Source organism: Daphnia magna, linkage group LG10, assembly GCF_020631705.1.
Source record: "Daphnia magna isolate NIES linkage group LG10, ASM2063170v1.1, whole genome shotgun sequence".
Taxonomy (NCBI): Eukaryota; Metazoa; Arthropoda; class Branchiopoda; order Diplostraca; family Daphniidae; genus Daphnia; species Daphnia magna.
In genome coordinates, this window is record NC_059191.1 from 9,345,975 (window position 1) to 9,360,898 (window position 14,924).

Consider the following 14,924-nt stretch of genomic DNA (forward strand, 5'->3'; position numbering starts at 1 on the left):
TTAGAGAAATAAAATAATATTTATAAATTATTAATTCTGATTCTTAACGAGTAATATCTTAATTTTCGTTAAAAAAGTATTTAAATTTTTTCCTGATACTGGAACTCCTCCCATTGTTATGCTGCTTCAGATTTCTCTAGAAATCACAAAACACGTCAACCAGTCGACCTCCTCGTGGGAACCCCGCAGCGTGTAACTTACCTTAGATTTAAACCAATAAGTGTCTTGTAACTTTGTGACAATGAGTGATAATCAGTGGGAGCCTGTTATCATTAAGAAGAGGTTACCAAAAGGAGCCTCAGCTACATCCGATAAAGTGGTAAATGCGGCCAGGCGACAAGGACTTGAAGTAGAAACGGTCACCAAATGTAAACACTTGTTATTTCAGTTACTGTAAGATTTTTGTTTAGTTGTTAGCATTCAAACTAATGGTTTGAATTGTATTTAGATGGGGCAGCTACAAACAAGCACACTGGGACAACACTCAACACAGCAAAGCTTGATCAAGAAAGTGAAGAATTGAAACATGCTTCACTTTCTATGGATGTAGCTAAGTTGATTCAGAAGGGCCGCCAAGACAAGGGCTTCACTCAAAAAGACCTTGCAACAGTAATCCTATTCTTTTTTTGCTGTGTTAAGAACTGATATACAATCTTTGTTCTTAAAATTTTAGAAAATCAACGAAAAACCTCAGATTATAACAGATTATGAAGCAGGACGTGGAATCCCTAACCAACAGATCCTTGGGAAAATTGAGAGAGCTATTGGCATCAAACTTCGTGGAAAAGACAAGGGGCAACCGTTAGAGCCTCCAGTTGCTAAGGCAGCTGCTCCTGCAAAAACATCTAAAAAATAGATGCTGTTTCCCTGTACCAACATTTAATAGTATTTTTTATTTTTTTTTCGTTTCTTTTCTGCTTTTTGTTTGAAATATGATGTGTTTTTTTTTTAAGAATGGAGGGTTCCTCATGTGGATAATTTTTGGGGAAAATAAGTAGATCCTTAAGAGCAGTTTCTGATTCTGCACTGCAGTCATACATCTTACAGACCATAACATTATGATTGGATCACATTTCTTTGACCCCATAATCAATGGTTTAAAATAATACACATCAGTTATTTGCATAAAACAGAAATGGAAAAGTATTATTATGTATTGGATTTTCCGAAGTAACAAGTTCAAAATCCGTACAAGATACTTCATCTTAATCTTTACGCAACGGGAAGTGCATAACTTCAACTCCCGATTTGGTTATGATGTTGATGATAACCCCGTCACCAGTAGAAGTGTCACGTTCAGCAGCCGAAATGAACGAGTCCTTGATTACCATGAGCGCTTTTTCCTTAGTAATATTTGGGAGTACTCCTCCTTTCATATTCTTCAACCCCACTTGATTGTCCAGGAGAGGTTGGAGCATTGCACCAGCAGCTCCACCAGCCCGGTATCTTCACACAAATCTAAATTTAGCATTTTTTGGTTATTTTATCATCTAAAAATTTACCTGTTCTTTTCACAGTGCCCAACAGGATCATATGAGTACAAAGTACCCTTTCCATCTTGATCGAGACCAGCTACAATGTTGGAAACATAGTAGGGGAAAAAGCGTTTATGGTACAGCATAGTTGAAACCAATTGTGCTACTGCTGGTGTAGACATAGGCTTCAAGTGCTCATGGAGATACATCTAAGGTATGCTTAAACAATTAAAACTTCTGAGTTATGAATGTTGCTTGCAATCACCTTCATGCGAGCCTCAAGAGTTCTGGTAAATGTCAATACATCACACCAGCATCCAGAGACACCAAGAACAGTTTGCTCTGACAACTTGAATAGCTTTGTTTGTTCTCGGGATAGAATTGAATAGCCTTGAATTAAACGAGTATCGGAGGCGATGATGGCAAAGTCATCTCCAGCTACAGCCACTATAGTTCTGAAGAAGCAATCAAATATGTTAACATTTTAATTTACCATATACTATATTCTAAATAAAGTTTTTACCCTCCATTGTCTGTGTAAGGACTCCAGTGATGCTGCTTTGCTCCGGGGAGATTATCATTGAGAATTGCCTGGCCAAACATCACGCTATATTTTCAACTATATTTGTTTAATTTGACAGTCGCTAACCAATGACTTGCAACGTTCGAAGACTTCGAAAGGCTCAACACCGTTCGGCTGCTCATATTTAAGAGGATGATGCCTAATCGTTAATGTTACTACCAGCATGCCAATTTTTAAAAAATCTGAATTAAAATTAAAATGGAATAAATTTAATAATTTTTCATTTGGATTATTACAAAAATTCGATGGAAACAAAAGTATTTTGACAGTTAAAAATATAAATCATGCAACATTATCCGGCATAGGGAACGGTCGTCTGCTTCTCTGATCCTCTGTTAAATTAAATTGCAATTTGTTGGTGGTAAATAAAAATGGTAAGACTTTAATACTTCAAAATATCTGTTGGATAACCATAAAAGCTTGTTTTCAATTCCTAGCTCTTCTATTCATTTTTCAAATCACTGGTCGGTAAAGATGTTGTCGTAGAACTCAAAAACGATTTGAGGTGAGGACGTTTGCAATTGGTTGAAGTCTTTCTCAAAAAATGTATATTGTTTTAATTTTTTATTTTTTTCGTTAATTTTCAGCATTTGCGGAACTTTGCATTCAGTGGATCAGTATCTCAATATAAAACTTACAGACATTAGCATAACTGATCCTGATAAATACCCTCACATGGTAATAAATACAATTTTTTTTTTTATTTTGTTGATGTTACAATATGCCAATTTGTAGCTTTCAGTAAAAAACTGTTTCATCCGTGGATCAGTGGTGCGCTATGTTCAACTACCCCCCGAAGAAGTTGATCATCAGCTTTTGCAGGATGCAGCCCGAAAGGAATCCCAACACTCAAAACACTAAATTGCCAGCTTTTGTACTAAGTAATGCTGTAATACAATGTTTTTCAAATATTCATTGGTTACTAACTCTTCCTAGTCTTGTGTTTACCGTTGTTTAATATCGAATTTCAAGAAAGCCTATTTTATCTGCATGGGTTAGTAGCTTGGTGAGTTCTGCTACTAAACGGTCGTGTGGCCTAATGGATAAGGCACTGGACTTCTAATCCAGGGATTGCGGGTTCGAGTCCCGCCATGATCATTAATTTTATTCGAATGATTGGAAAAACATATCAAATCTTAAGACAGCCTGGCAGTAAATTTGCCCAATAAAAATGGACTTTTATTGCACTGAATGCTGAAAATCCTCCCTTCACAGAAAAAGCATGTAAAAGAATTATTTTATTTCAATGACATTTTAAAAAAAACGCCAGGATTCATTTTACTACGGTTTGGTCAATCACGGAACCTCTGTCTTATTCCCATTCAACAGAGAACAAATTGTTAATTGTAAAAGGGTGAAATGCATAATGAAATTCGTCAAATACTACCGTTTTCCTGGTCAGCTGAGCTGATCGTCATCATATGTAAATGATGATCAGCTGATGGCGGCAGGTCCAGGTCGGCAACCGGGTCAGCATCTACGGCAAATCGGCAACGGGGCAAAACGGCCAAATGTTTACCTGCCAGTAGGGCTCGGCCCGGCGTTGATCGGGGAGCTTTTCATCGAAACGGTGTGGGGATTTTTTTTTTTTCGGTGCCGTGATTTTGGTGCTCGGTGCCATCCCCGATTCTAATCCCCGATTCTAATCCCCGATTATACCATTATAGCACCACTTTTTGCCACGAATCTTCCCTATTTCTTCTATGACATTTTCATTTTTATTTTTTTTACTTTTTACGTATGAAAGATTTTTTCCCCTTTTTTAAAATACAATTTACAAGTTATCCAAAATATCAGTACTTAAGAAAAATGTGTTATACACACATTTCTATTTGTAATATCATACATTATTAACATTATTTTATTGTTTATATTATTTAGGTATTTAATTTAAGTATGCGTTAAGGGTATAAATAAAAACTGAAACGGACATTTTCCCTCACAAAATTATAGGGGTTCTTTTTCATCGTGATTTAAATTGGAAAGTGGGAGTTACCTTGCGGGTTGCGACCAACATGCGGTGCTTTCCGTGCAGCACCGGTTCTAGCACCGTAACACAAAAAAAAAAAAAAAAAATCACCTCACCGAAGGTCCCCGATTCTCTTTTTCAGTGAGGGTTTGCGGTGTCCCCGATAAGATTGAGATCGGGGACGAATCCCACCTGCCAGCTGGTGCGCCGAAAATCGCCCTTTTATCAAATCGGCAACATCGGTCTTCGTTCGTTCCTTTCTCATCCTCTTCATCTGACCATCGCCATTACTGTAGGTTGGTTTCTAAGTTTTCTCCCGGCTTTTGTACTATTTTAGCTTGTCTTTTATACAAGGTACAACAAATTATATGTTGTTAGACTTACAGTTTATTAAAGCAAATTTTACTTACATTGGTTCCACATTTATTTTAGCAATGAATTCTTTGTGGGAAGCTGCCAAGAGGAGTCCTTTCCTCAACAGTGCTAACTGCGAAGCAAAAATGTCTACCGATAACCAGTTGGTAGCCAATAGGACTATTGCTGCCGCTGCTGCAGGTAAAGATTTCACTGATTTCTTATAGTTATCATTAATTTCTCTTGCCTTAAAACTGATAGTCAAATTTATCCTTCATTATTCCAGCTGTTGGAAGTAATGTTATCAGAAATACTAATCCACTATATATTTATATATCTAGAAAGCTACAGCTGTGAGTATGGCAGTTCCAAATACTATGCACTGTGTGGTGTTGGTGGACTTCTCTCCTGTGGTATCACACACACACTGGTCACACCGTTAGATATGGTGAAGTGCCGAATCCAGACAAACCCTGCTAAATACAAGTCCATCGTTACTGGCTTTAAGGTATTTCATTCAACGTTTTAAAGTATTAAAATATTGTCTAACAGCATTTTTTAGGTGTCGGTTGCTGAAGAAGGCATGAGAGGGCTTGTCCGAGGCTGGGCACCTACAGCAATTGGATATTCTGCTCAGGTAATTTATTTTTATCACATTGGGTATCAACTTTTTCTAAAATGGATTGTTCAACAGGGTGTATGCAAGTTTGGCTTCTATGAAGCATTTAAGATTATCTATGCCAATGCTTTGGGAGAGGAGAATGCGTACATTTACAGAACTGGTCTTTATCTAGCTGCTTCTGCCTCAGCAGAATTCTTTGCAGATATTGCTCTTAGTCCAATGGAAGCCTGTAAAGTGCGAATCCAAACTATGCCGGGTTTCCCTGCTACATTGAGAGCTGGAGCACCATTAATTTATCAGTAAGCAGATTAGTGGAAGAACCATCTGAATGACTAACTAATGTTCTGTGGTGTTACTTGTCATGTAGGCAGGAGGGCTTAAATGGATTCTACAAAAGTCTTGTACCATTGTGGATGAGGCAAATCCCCTACACCATGATGAAATTTGCTTGCTTTGAAAAGACAGTTGAGCTTCTATACAAGTAACAATCTATTTATTTGTATACTGCAAATTCAAACTAATGTGGTTTTACCCTAGACATGTTGTCCCCAAGCCACGCGATCAGTGCACTAAGGGTGAACAGCTTGTGGTTACTTTCGCTGCTGGTTACATTGCTGGTGTTTTCTGTGCCATCGTTTCTCATCCTGCTGACACAGTTGTGTCCAAGATGAACGCCGCAAAGGGGTCAACTGCAGGTGAAACCCTTAAGAAACTCGGTCTCATGGGAGTCTGGCAAGGATTGACGCCAAGGATTATCATGATTGGTACACTTACTGCTGCCCAGTGGTTCATCTATGACGCTGTGAAGGTTTGGCTCGGTCTGCCACGTCCTCCTCCACCAGAGATGCCCGAATCCTTGAAGAAGAAGTTGGCTGCAGCCCAACAATAGAAGGATCCTGTACCTAAATCAAACTTTATTTGACGGCCTAACATCCGACCGTCCGTACAAGCCGTTATTGAATAGTTCTGCCATCAGTTAAAAAAAAAATTGCTCCTGATTATTTATCCGTTTTCGGATAAGAAGGATCATTTTACCATCTAGGGGCATTCGGCAATGTAGCTTTCCTATGTAAATCATCGATAAACGATATTGAAGCGACGATTGGCTGCAGTGCAACGGTAATAAACATCTGTAGAATACGAAGAACTTCACGAATACTTGCTAGCTTGTAACGGAATGAACGAAATCTTGAATTCAATTAAAATTGTTTAGATGAAAACTGATAGGTTTAAGGTGAAAATCACTGTGTCGTTATCGCAGGGTTCTTACCGACAATGAACTTTAGCTCAATCAATAGAATTTCCCGATAGGGATTCTATCAAAAGTGAGGTTCTATAGGGACACATTTTTCTGAGATTTTTGCCACTAGATGGATGACGTTTTCTGAGATTTTTGCCACTAGATGGATTTTTCTCGACTTGGGCCGCTAGATGGTGCTTGTAAGCCCAAGGGCCCCGGCAGAAAAAAGGGCGCTGTGCCCTTTGCGAAGCCTGTGCTGCACAGACAGACCAATTAAATGTGTATTTAAAACCTAATCTGTATTACTTAAAATCCTAATCAAATGTATTTTAACTATTAAGAAACACAAAGAAATTTGACTCACAGTTGTTATCTTATGTACTGGGTACTGCTTTTTATCGAAATTAGAATATCAGGTGAAATAAAATTAAATAACAAGCAAGCAAGCTACTTGTTACATAATTTTATTTTTTACTGGTCGTTTTCTTTTACTTGAAGCAGCGGTCAGTGTTGACTCTGCTTGAAGTAACAACTACTGTACTGTATTTTCCCGTAGTATCCACCTGATTGTGTTCACTAATTCAGGTGTGCTATAGCTATTTAAACACCAACGCCCCTACTGGCCGGGGGGAAATAGACAGTTTTGTCACTAGCGCCCCCCGGCAGCCGGGGGGAAATAGCACATTTTGACATTAGCGCCCCCCGGCTGCCGGGGGGCGTGACCTTTCAAGACATCTAGGGGATAAATAACTAACTCTGTAGAATTTGTATGTGTACGTCAGCTGTCCCGTCAGCTGTTTTATTTCGCGTGGCTTCGGACTGAGGATGGATGCTTAAACGAACGGATCTGTTCTTGAAATTTCACCACCGATTCCATATGTTTTTACCTGTGTCTTGTGAATTCGATCAATGCAGAGTTGTTCAAGGTATTACGGCAAACATTCATGTCAAAAAACCTCATGCCACTTACATTTTAAATTTTTTAAAGAGGAGCATGGTTTGGCTTTGCTAGCACGTTTTTCATCTCCGTTAGTCTAATACACCCATTGTGTACCAAAGGTGATACGTAAGAAAAGTAGTCCTTTATATTCTATTTTCCTATCTAAATCTCTTCGATTCTTGGTAATCAGGTGATGTTGGAATATATTATTAATAGTTTAAGTTTTTGTATTTGTCCTTTCAGGTCTTCGGGATGTACCTGATGTACTGTGGTGGCCAAAGAATCATTCAGTGACTTGGTTCAATCCAGGACTTGGTTTTTTCGAAAGTGATTTACAGTTTTAATTTGCAGAGATCCTCAAGGTACCTGAGGTGTTGGATTGGCGTTGGAGTAACTTGGTGACAGAATGGAATGCCACCAATGTTATGTTGTCATTGTTAATAAAACATATCCAGTATCATTCTTGTGTTTGTTGAATTATTACCTCATTTTATGGGAAAAAAGGATTAAAGAAATTAATGGTTAAATCTTTGTGATGCCACCATGTGAAGTTGTATTGTGTAAGTTATTTTTTCCTTTTCTTTGCCAAGTGATTGCATTCGACAGGTGATTCACCAACTGAAATCTATTGAAATAAGTATTCTTGAGATGGCTGGACTTATATTGTAATAGGTTGGGAAAACAAATAATCTAAGTTTATCTTTGATATGGATAAAGTGAACTAAGGTGAAATGAAATAAACAGAAAAACTAAATTAAAATTGTAATTGTTTTTATTGTCCCACCTCCTCCCAACAATTCCACCACTATTTTACATAACAGAATAAATATAGATACAATTATATACACAAACATACATACACTTAACTAAATTAACCCGTTGGCTGCCAGGCCACGCAACCCGTAGGTTGCTTAAACTACAGTTACTACGCATCGCGTCATAAGGATCGCGAACAAGGTGAGACTTGTCCGAAGACAAGTCCGGGCTGACATGGTGACGGAATCCGTTACAGGGAATGCACACCCTCAGGAATCCGACACCACATCGACAAAGAGAAGTCCCTACTGGTGCATTGCCTAAGGCGCCTTGCGGCGAAGGCCATTGCGGCCGGTCCCTACAAGCTACAAAAAAAATGGGACGCAAACGGGGTGGCAGCCAACGGGTTAACTTAACAATTACAATGCAAAATAAAACAATACCAGAGCGACGATCCACGGTGAATTCCCTTGTAAAGGATGAAGGAGAAGCCGGGGACAAGGTGATGGCGTAGACAAAGACGGCGAAGACGACGAGACGGAGATGAAGGCGAAGACGACCAAGACGACGAGACGGAGATGAAGGCGAAGACGACCAAGACGACGAGACGGAGATGAAGGCGAAGACGACCAAGACGACGAGACGGAGATGAAGGCGAAGACGACCAAGACGACGAGACGGAGATGAAGGCGAAGACGACCAAGACGACGAGACGGAGATGAAGGCGAAGACGTCAACGAAGGCAGCGATGAGGTGAAGTCGTAGACAACAACGACAGGAAGACGAAGAAAATATAGTTCTAAATAGATAATTAAATGAGGCAAAAAAAAAGAAGTAAGTGATTTTGAGCGGAAAATGACATTTGTCTGAAAAACGATGAAAAAGACAAAGTACTTACGCGTTTGGTCCACTGGGGGTGAAACTCCCGAAGTTGTCAAAACGGCAGTGTTGTACCGAAAGAAAATTAATATTTGCAGTCCTATCACAGAAGTTTTTCTTACAACACAACAATGCTCCAAAACGTAGAAACTTAAAATACCAAAAAATTGAGATGTTGTTAAACCCTTTCCATGTGAGATGGCTAAGTAACGGTGAGAAGAACAGCAGGATTTAAAATGAAGATTTTCTGTTTACACAACAAAAATTTATTAAAAATGAGAAATCCAGATAATCCACTAAACTAAAATACCATGGAAAGGCAATGATGATGAACATTATTCAATGTTGGTATTCAGCAGACTGAGATGAGAGGAAGAGAAGCCTGTGTAGAGAAAATTGTTACAGATGTGTGTAGTGGAAGATAAGTAATTTTTTGAAATACCACAATGAAGAGCTGAAGGGTATGGATGATGGTTAACTAATTAGAGAAACTTGGAAATCTGGATACCTGGGATGCTAAGGCCTGAGGGCTGATGGTTAGCAACTCAAAGTAGATGAAGACTCTGTCGTTGACTGGTGAGAGAACACATCCCTAAGCTTAAAAGAATGGCTTGAGGTCCATTCACAGTACTTGAACTGGATAGTGATCTTCATGTAAGCAATAGTTGCCTTCTAAAAGTGTCAGGATCTCTTGTGGTACATTGATAGCAGGAATGCAGGCTACTGGTTCAGCAGCTGGCATAGCTGACAAGGTGCAACACCACCACATACAAAAAGCAATCTATTTCAAGGGTTTCCTTTTCAATACATACCTAACGTAGCAATACTGAATAGATAACATACCGTAAATTTTTTGACGAAAAATCCTTTGAAACACTTAACAGGGTAACGTAACAAACACCCATTTGACTTGTCACTCATAATCTTCATCATAAACGCACATCAACGCCATCTAGAGTTTCCGTCTGGCACCCAGAATTATATTTTACTTTGAATCTTGAAATAAGTACAATACTTGCTTTTAAGTACTTGAATGTTGCTAATCTCTGATAGCTGAATTCCAATTTTAGGCATAACATCCTTGAATATCAACTAATAGTTGCAGCACGAAACGCGAAACGCTTGTAGGTAAAACTTTCGTAGCTCGTAGGACCAGCCTGCAGTGTTGAAAGCACCTAAATAGACTTGAATTGAAAAATCATACATTTAACACAATTAAACCACTTACTTCCTTGGTATTTACTGAAAACCTGCAACCGGAATATGGCAGCACTTGTCAAGAAAATGTTTTGGGTTCTACTAGTATCTGGCTGGATGCAACTAGACTGCGCAGGGCTCTTTCAATGGTTCGTCTGCTCACGAACTGCCCCACATGCGTGAATGGAAATGCCACGAGGAATTAGTTACCCTTGTGAAAATAATTGATCTAAATTAATAGGTCACATGTTGTTTTATTTCACCAATTCACCAAACTAGTAATGAGAAACAAATGTATCATGCTCCAACTTTAGGCATTTCCTGCTAATTTAAGAATACCAAAAAAAGCCACTTTATATTATGATTACACATTTGTCAAATACCTTAACATCTTTTTACAATCTTTCCAATGACACTTAGTTAGCACCAAGAACTCCTATGTTCTTTGTTCCAAGAAGAGGAAAATAGTTATGATACAAGAGTTATCTAAAGAAAGTCTACAGCTAAAAATTTCCTTAAGGGAAGAGTCTTTTAATACTGTGTAGTCCTATGTTCAATAATAGTTTAGCTAATATAAATATTTGTCAGAGATTTGCAAGTGAAAGCCAAATATAAACCAAAGTTACTGTTGATAGGTCATTTCAAGATTGCTTACATGAAGTCGGCATTATGCAGATCAGCACAATAAGCAGATTTTTCCCATTGCCTATTTGTGCACACTGTAGGTCTGATGATAGGAACTGCACCTAAAGATATGAAAACATTGCCTGACAGCAAATAAATACTGAAAGATATAACCTGCAAATATACTGTACTGTACATTCAAATGAAGTCTAGTGAAAAATCAACTTTCAAACAATCGTGTGTGTGTCGTGAAAAAGTGTCCTTCAGGTTGGTACAAAAAAATGAAAAATTTCAGCGTATTAACGAGTACCCAAAAGAATGTTTAAAACGGAACACACTGAACACGTCTCGAATTTCTAACAACTAGGCTACATCTGATGAATTTCTACTGCAGACGATCGACGATCCACTAAACAGTGTAGCCATCTATTGATAAGATATCTAGTCTTACTTGATTAATTAAGCAACTTGGTCTCCGCGAGACGGTCTCGAAGGGTCGAGACCGTCACCCGTACATCCCAGTGGGACTATCCCGGCCCTCTGATTGGCTCTCTCCCTCTCCTCACCCTATAGCCCCTCCACCCCTTCTGCTTGTGGTGTGTGGCCTGTGGGGCTGTGGCGTGTGTGGAGTAGTCGGGCTACCGCCTTCATTTGTTTGTTTTTCATGTTTATTTATTTATGATTATTTATGTTTATATTTATTGTTTCTAACTTACTATTTTGTTAATAAACTATTTGTATCTTCATTATATCGTTTTAAATTTTATAGCACAGGAATAAATTAAATATTGGTGTGTTTTCATTATAACTATTGTGAATTGTCATCCACGGGCAATTGGGTTGGTGCGGGTCGGAGAAAAAGGTTCAAAACCCGATTTTGGGAGAATCGGGAAAACTATATGTCAAAAAGTTTTAATACTTATAGGAATGGATAAATCTTGATAAGGTCTATCCAATTCTGCAAAAATTTTGCTTAGGGTGTACTAATTAGGAAAGTAAACCGCTTCGCCATTTTACGGGTAGGTCGGTGCGGTTTAGCGGGTCAAAGGAACCCCCCTCATAAAAATACGTCATATTTCAATAATTTATTGTGGGAAAACTATAAGGAAAAAATTAATAAATTTTGCAGAAATGGATAGCTCTTAGTAAGCGCTATCCATTTCTGTAAAATAATTAACATAATTTTCATAAACAAACAAATTTTGGACAAGACGTTGTTTGTAGTTTTTGCGCTCTAGATATATATACTAGATCCAATAGACTTAAGTAACAATATTAATTTTTTTTACTTTTTTGTGTCTGAATATTTTTTCGTTATTGTTCGTTTTTTATTTTTAATTTATTAATTTATACTATTACACTACTTATACCTTTATTAAATCGCTTTTCAATTTATAAAACAGGAATGAATTAAACATCGGTGTGTTCCATCAGAATTATTGTGAATGAACTCTCATGGGCAACTGGGTTGGTGCGGGCTGGAGAAATACGGTTTCAACACCCGATTTTGGGACAATCGGGAAAACTATAAGTCCAAAAGTTTTAACAATTATAGGAAGGATATATCTTGATAAGATCTATCCATTTCTGTAAAAATATTGCTCAAAATTTCCTTATTGGAGAAGTAAACCGCTTGGGCATTTTTCAGGTAGGTCGGTGCAGTTTAGCGGTTCTAAGTTAACCCTCATCTCCCAGTAATACGGGAAATTTAAATAATTTTTTTCGGGGAAACTATAGAACCAAAATTAATTTTTTTTATATAAATGGATAGCTCTTGATAAGGGCTATCTATTTCTCTATAATTTATGAAAAAATATTCATACACTAAAAAGTTTCAAAAACAATGAAAATTATTACTTAAGTCTATAGGATCGAGTATATCTCTAGAGCGCAAAAACTACAAAAAAGTTCTTGCCCAAAATTTTTTTGTTTGTGAAAATTGTCTTAACTATTTGACAGAAATGGATAGCTCTTGTAAGAGCTATCCATTTCTGTAAAATTTATTAATTTTGGTCTTATAGTTTTCCCGCAAAAAATTATTTAAATATTAAGTATTATTCGGGGGTGGGGATTACAAGATACCCGCTAAACCGCACCGACCTACCGGAAAAATTGCAAATCGAGTTACTCTTCCAATAAGTAGTTTTTAAGCAATATTTTTGCAGAAATGGACAGATCTTATCCAGATATATCCATTCCTATAAGTTTTTTAAGTTTTGGACTTATAGTTTCCCCGATCATTACAAGATCGGGTTTTGGAACCGCCAACCCAAGGCCCATGGGATGACAATTTACACTAATTTAAGAAAACACACCGGTAATTAATTCAATCTATTATATAAAATGAAAAAAAAAACAATTAATGTAAGTAAAAATATTGTATTTGTAAAACTTAATAAAGAACAAACAATAAATGTAAATAATAAAAATACACGAAAGAAACAAACAAATCAAAGCGGCAGCCCCACGGAAAACCACACTGTGTACATCAGGAAAATGTGGGAGCGGAAAGCAGAAAGGCATAGAAGGATGTAAGGATGAAGAGAGCCAATCAGAGGGCCGGGATAGTCCCACTGGGATGTACGGGTGACGGTCTCGACCCTTCGAGACCGTCTCGCGGAGACCAAGTTGTAATTAAGCCCGACATTTTAAGACCGACTTTTTGTACAAAAAATCGGCTTAGAATTTTGACTTGGAATTCAGAAAAACTTAACCTATTACAACCAAAATTAAAAGCTAATTCCGAATAACATGTTAGTTTTCCACTCAAAAAATCTATTTTTGGATAAAACGGAATCAGAGTCGCAAACACTTGGAATCAGAAAAACCCCAAAAACTAAGTTTTGAAAAGGGCAGCACTTTGTTTTCGTTTTTTTTTTGTAATATGTAGCCGGAATCAGCGTTTAATTTTGAGTTCAACGCGTGTGTTTTTATTGAATTCTAAGAAATGTCAATTTTTGCAGATTTTGACGAAAGTGAGAATGCCTTCCCACTTTTTCATTTTTTTCGAAATTTTAAATTTAAATTAAAACCACACGATTTCAATCCAGAATTGAGTGCTTATCATGGAAATCGAATTTATTTTTCAATTGGCATTATAGTTAACAAAACTTAAAAATCAAAATACGTGCACTAACCTCCTTTTTTATTACTTTAAAATTTGTCTATTTAACAAGAAAACTAATAATTTAATCGAAGTTAGCGATCAATTTTAATTATACTGTGTGATTCTTTTTTCTCGAATGCTATCGAAAACTTCGCTAACACCGGGAGCCGTCGAATCTAATCAGGAGGTGGTTGCCACGATTTAATAGCAACCAGGGACGAACCCTATCGGGAACTTCGCGAACGGAGTGAGGGCTCCTGGTGAACAAAAGGAACTAAGCAACTAAGGGCGGAAAGAGGAAACGACAGGGTTGACAAGTCGATAGCTAACCACCAGATGGCAGTGTTATGCAAAAACCAGAGTCATAGGGAGAATTTTGACGACCAAGCCTTATGGCAAAAGTTGACCCAGTGAACGAACCATCCCTCTATGACTCTGCATAAGCTCTTTGCTGGTAACCTGGCATTCTATTCAGCGAAACGGGTATACTTGTACGCGCTCCTTTAGTCATACCACATGCCTCATGGTTGAGTAGCAACTGCCAAGTCAAGTGTACCAGAATAACTTTAGACGAATGGTGGAATGGTAAGTTAGGAACGTACAATACATATTGCTATTCAACTTCTCTCAACAGGAAAACCCTTGATCGAATACCAGTATGAAGAACGTAACTGTAAAAACCTAAAGAATTGTTTGCATCAGGATATTTCAATTGTAAGACATTCATTCGCATCAAATAACACTTGGAGGAAAGTCCTTCACTTTGTTTTTCTTATATATTTAAGAGTTTATTTTTGCGTTAGGGAAAAGGGTCGGTCGCCCCGAAAACATATGACTTTAAACGACTGTCGACCGTACGTGAGCGATTCTTTATTATGTTTGCGGCCACCCAGAATGACGAGCCTTCTTTTTCCTGTTGACGTCGAAATCCATAAATCGGATAGTAAAGGATGGTCTGATTATTTCTGCATTCTTCTGTACGTGACCATGTGATCGTTCAACTTGTCCACAAACGGACAATGCCTTTGGAAAACGACGCCAACCCTTTGGTAACGACCGCATTACAAATTTAAGGATCGCATAAAGGGCAGTCGAACCCTGGAAAACGGATTCGCACTTGTCTGGACGAGGACGATACCGCGTGATTGCCGCGGACATCTAGCGCCCAATTTCAAACTC

The 14,924-nt window shown here is 38.0% G+C and overlaps 4 protein-coding genes, 2 long non-coding RNA genes and 1 other non-coding gene across 26 annotated transcripts; 4 read left to right on the forward strand and 3 right to left on the reverse strand.

The window, feature by feature from the left end:
- The first annotated feature begins 126 nt into the window (after window positions 1–126).
- Window positions 127–1,130, forward strand: LOC116933048 (endothelial differentiation-related factor 1). 2 transcript variants are annotated; one of them, XM_032940955.2, is made up of 4 exons: window positions 127–368; window positions 449–609; window positions 674–885; window positions 954–1,130. In XM_032940955.2, the coding sequence occupies exons 1-3, from the start codon at window positions 242–244 to the stop codon at window positions 854–856; spliced, it is 471 nt and encodes a 156-aa protein (XP_032796846.1). In that variant the 5' UTR covers window positions 127–241; the 3' UTR covers window positions 857–885; window positions 954–1,130. The 2 variants fall into 2 exon arrangements, with proteins under 2 accessions (XP_032796846.1, XP_032796845.1); XM_032940954.2 differs by having other exon boundaries at window positions 128–368; window positions 674–1,130.
- Window positions 1,131–1,136: 6 nt separating this feature from the next.
- On the reverse strand, window positions 1,137–2,165 carry LOC116933046 (proteasome subunit beta type-1). Its single transcript, XM_032940952.2, has 4 exons — window positions 1,999–2,165; window positions 1,741–1,930; window positions 1,503–1,684; window positions 1,137–1,446 (listed from the first exon to the last, which is right to left on the reverse strand). The coding sequence occupies exons 1-4, from the start codon at window positions 2,076–2,078 to the stop codon at window positions 1,206–1,208; spliced, it is 693 nt and encodes a 230-aa protein (XP_032796843.1). The 5' UTR covers window positions 2,079–2,165; the 3' UTR covers window positions 1,137–1,205.
- Window positions 2,166–2,300: 135 nt separating this feature from the next.
- LOC116933050 (U6 snRNA-associated Sm-like protein LSm2) lies at window positions 2,301–2,969 on the forward strand. Its single transcript, XM_032940956.2, has 4 exons — window positions 2,301–2,432; window positions 2,496–2,563; window positions 2,646–2,736; window positions 2,794–2,969. The coding sequence occupies exons 1-4, from the start codon at window positions 2,430–2,432 to the stop codon at window positions 2,917–2,919; spliced, it is 288 nt and encodes a 95-aa protein (XP_032796847.1). The 5' UTR covers window positions 2,301–2,429; the 3' UTR covers window positions 2,920–2,969.
- Window positions 2,970–3,083: 114 nt separating this feature from the next.
- Trnar-ucu lies at window positions 3,084–3,156 on the forward strand. The gene has a single exon. It is a non-coding gene; the product is annotated as a tRNA-Arg (tRNA).
- Window positions 3,157–4,183: 1,027 nt separating this feature from the next.
- On the forward strand, window positions 4,184–6,147 carry LOC116933044 (phosphate carrier protein, mitochondrial). Of its 2 annotated transcripts, none has more exons than XM_032940950.2 (7): window positions 4,184–4,323; window positions 4,460–4,582; window positions 4,723–4,889; window positions 4,944–5,018; window positions 5,076–5,302; window positions 5,371–5,484; window positions 5,541–6,147. In XM_032940950.2, exons 2-7 carry the CDS (start codon window positions 4,462–4,464, stop codon window positions 5,890–5,892), a joined length of 1,056 nt encoding a protein of 351 aa, XP_032796841.1. In that variant the 5' UTR covers window positions 4,184–4,323; window positions 4,460–4,461; the 3' UTR covers window positions 5,893–6,147. The 2 variants fall into 2 exon arrangements, with proteins under 2 accessions (XP_032796841.1, XP_032796840.1); XM_032940949.2 differs by having other exon boundaries at window positions 4,226–4,381.
- Window positions 5,984–6,945, reverse strand: LOC116933051. The gene is made up of 2 exons (XR_004399874.2): window positions 6,608–6,945; window positions 5,984–6,499 (listed from the first exon to the last, which is right to left on the reverse strand). It is a non-coding gene; the product is annotated as an uncharacterized LOC116933051 (long non-coding RNA).
- A 1,408-nt stretch (window positions 6,946–8,353) lies between these two features.
- On the reverse strand, window positions 8,354–11,041 carry LOC116933052. 18 transcript variants are annotated; one of them, XR_006651631.1, is made up of 11 exons: window positions 10,836–11,041; window positions 10,671–10,761; window positions 10,287–10,336; window positions 10,047–10,226; window positions 9,848–9,993; window positions 9,662–9,783; window positions 9,327–9,599; window positions 9,129–9,200; window positions 8,979–9,065; window positions 8,838–8,918; window positions 8,354–8,738 (listed from the first exon to the last, which is right to left on the reverse strand). It is a non-coding gene; the product is annotated as an uncharacterized LOC116933052 (long non-coding RNA). The 18 variants fall into 18 exon arrangements; XR_006651632.1 differs by having other exon boundaries at window positions 10,287–10,339; XR_006651629.1 differs by having other exon boundaries at window positions 10,287–10,339; window positions 10,671–10,782.
- Between the last annotated feature and the right edge of the window lie 3,883 nt (window positions 11,042–14,924).

What these genes read in the sequence shown, in the direction of transcription:
- LOC116933044 (XM_032940950.2), top strand. Translation starts at nt 4,462, where the DNA reads ATGAATTCTTTGTGGGAAGCTGCCAAGAGGAGTCCTTTCCTCAACAGT. An exon ending in TATTGCTGCCGCTGCTGCAG is followed by an intron (nt 4,583 to 4,722) that starts GTAAAGATTTCA and finishes TTATATATCTAG; the next exon opens with AAAGCTACAGCTGTGAGTAT. An exon ending in CAATTGGATATTCTGCTCAG is followed by an intron (nt 5,019 to 5,075) that starts GTAATTTATTTT and finishes ATTGTTCAACAG; the next exon opens with GGTGTATGCAAGTTTGGCTT.
- LOC116933048 (XM_032940955.2), top strand. Translation starts at nt 242, where the DNA reads ATGAGTGATAATCAGTGGGAGCCTGTTATCATTAAGAAGAGGTTACCA. An exon ending in AGTAGAAACGGTCACCAAAT is followed by an intron (nt 369 to 448) that starts GTAAACACTTGT and finishes AATTGTATTTAG; the next exon opens with ATGGGGCAGCTACAAACAAG. An exon ending in CTCAAAAAGACCTTGCAACA is followed by an intron (nt 610 to 673) that starts GTAATCCTATTC and finishes TTAAAATTTTAG; the next exon opens with AAAATCAACGAAAAACCTCA.
- LOC116933050 (XM_032940956.2), top strand. An exon ending in GAACTCAAAAACGATTTGAG is followed by an intron (nt 2,564 to 2,645) that starts GTGAGGACGTTT and finishes GTTAATTTTCAG; the next exon opens with CATTTGCGGAACTTTGCATT. An exon ending in CTGATAAATACCCTCACATG is followed by an intron (nt 2,737 to 2,793) that starts GTAATAAATACA and finishes GCCAATTTGTAG; the next exon opens with CTTTCAGTAAAAAACTGTTT.
- LOC116933046 (XM_032940952.2), bottom strand. Translation starts at nt 2,078, where the DNA reads ATGTTTGGCCAGGCAATTCTCAATGATAATCTCCCCGGAGCAAAGCAG. An exon ending in CCTTACACAGACAATGGAGG is followed by an intron (nt 1,931 to 1,998) that starts GTAAAAACTTTA and finishes TTGCTTCTTCAG; the next exon opens with AACTATAGTGGCTGTAGCTG. An exon ending in GGGCACTGTGAAAAGAACAG is followed by an intron (nt 1,447 to 1,502) that starts GTAAATTTTTAG and finishes ATTTGTGTGAAG; the next exon opens with ATACCGGGCTGGTGGAGCTG.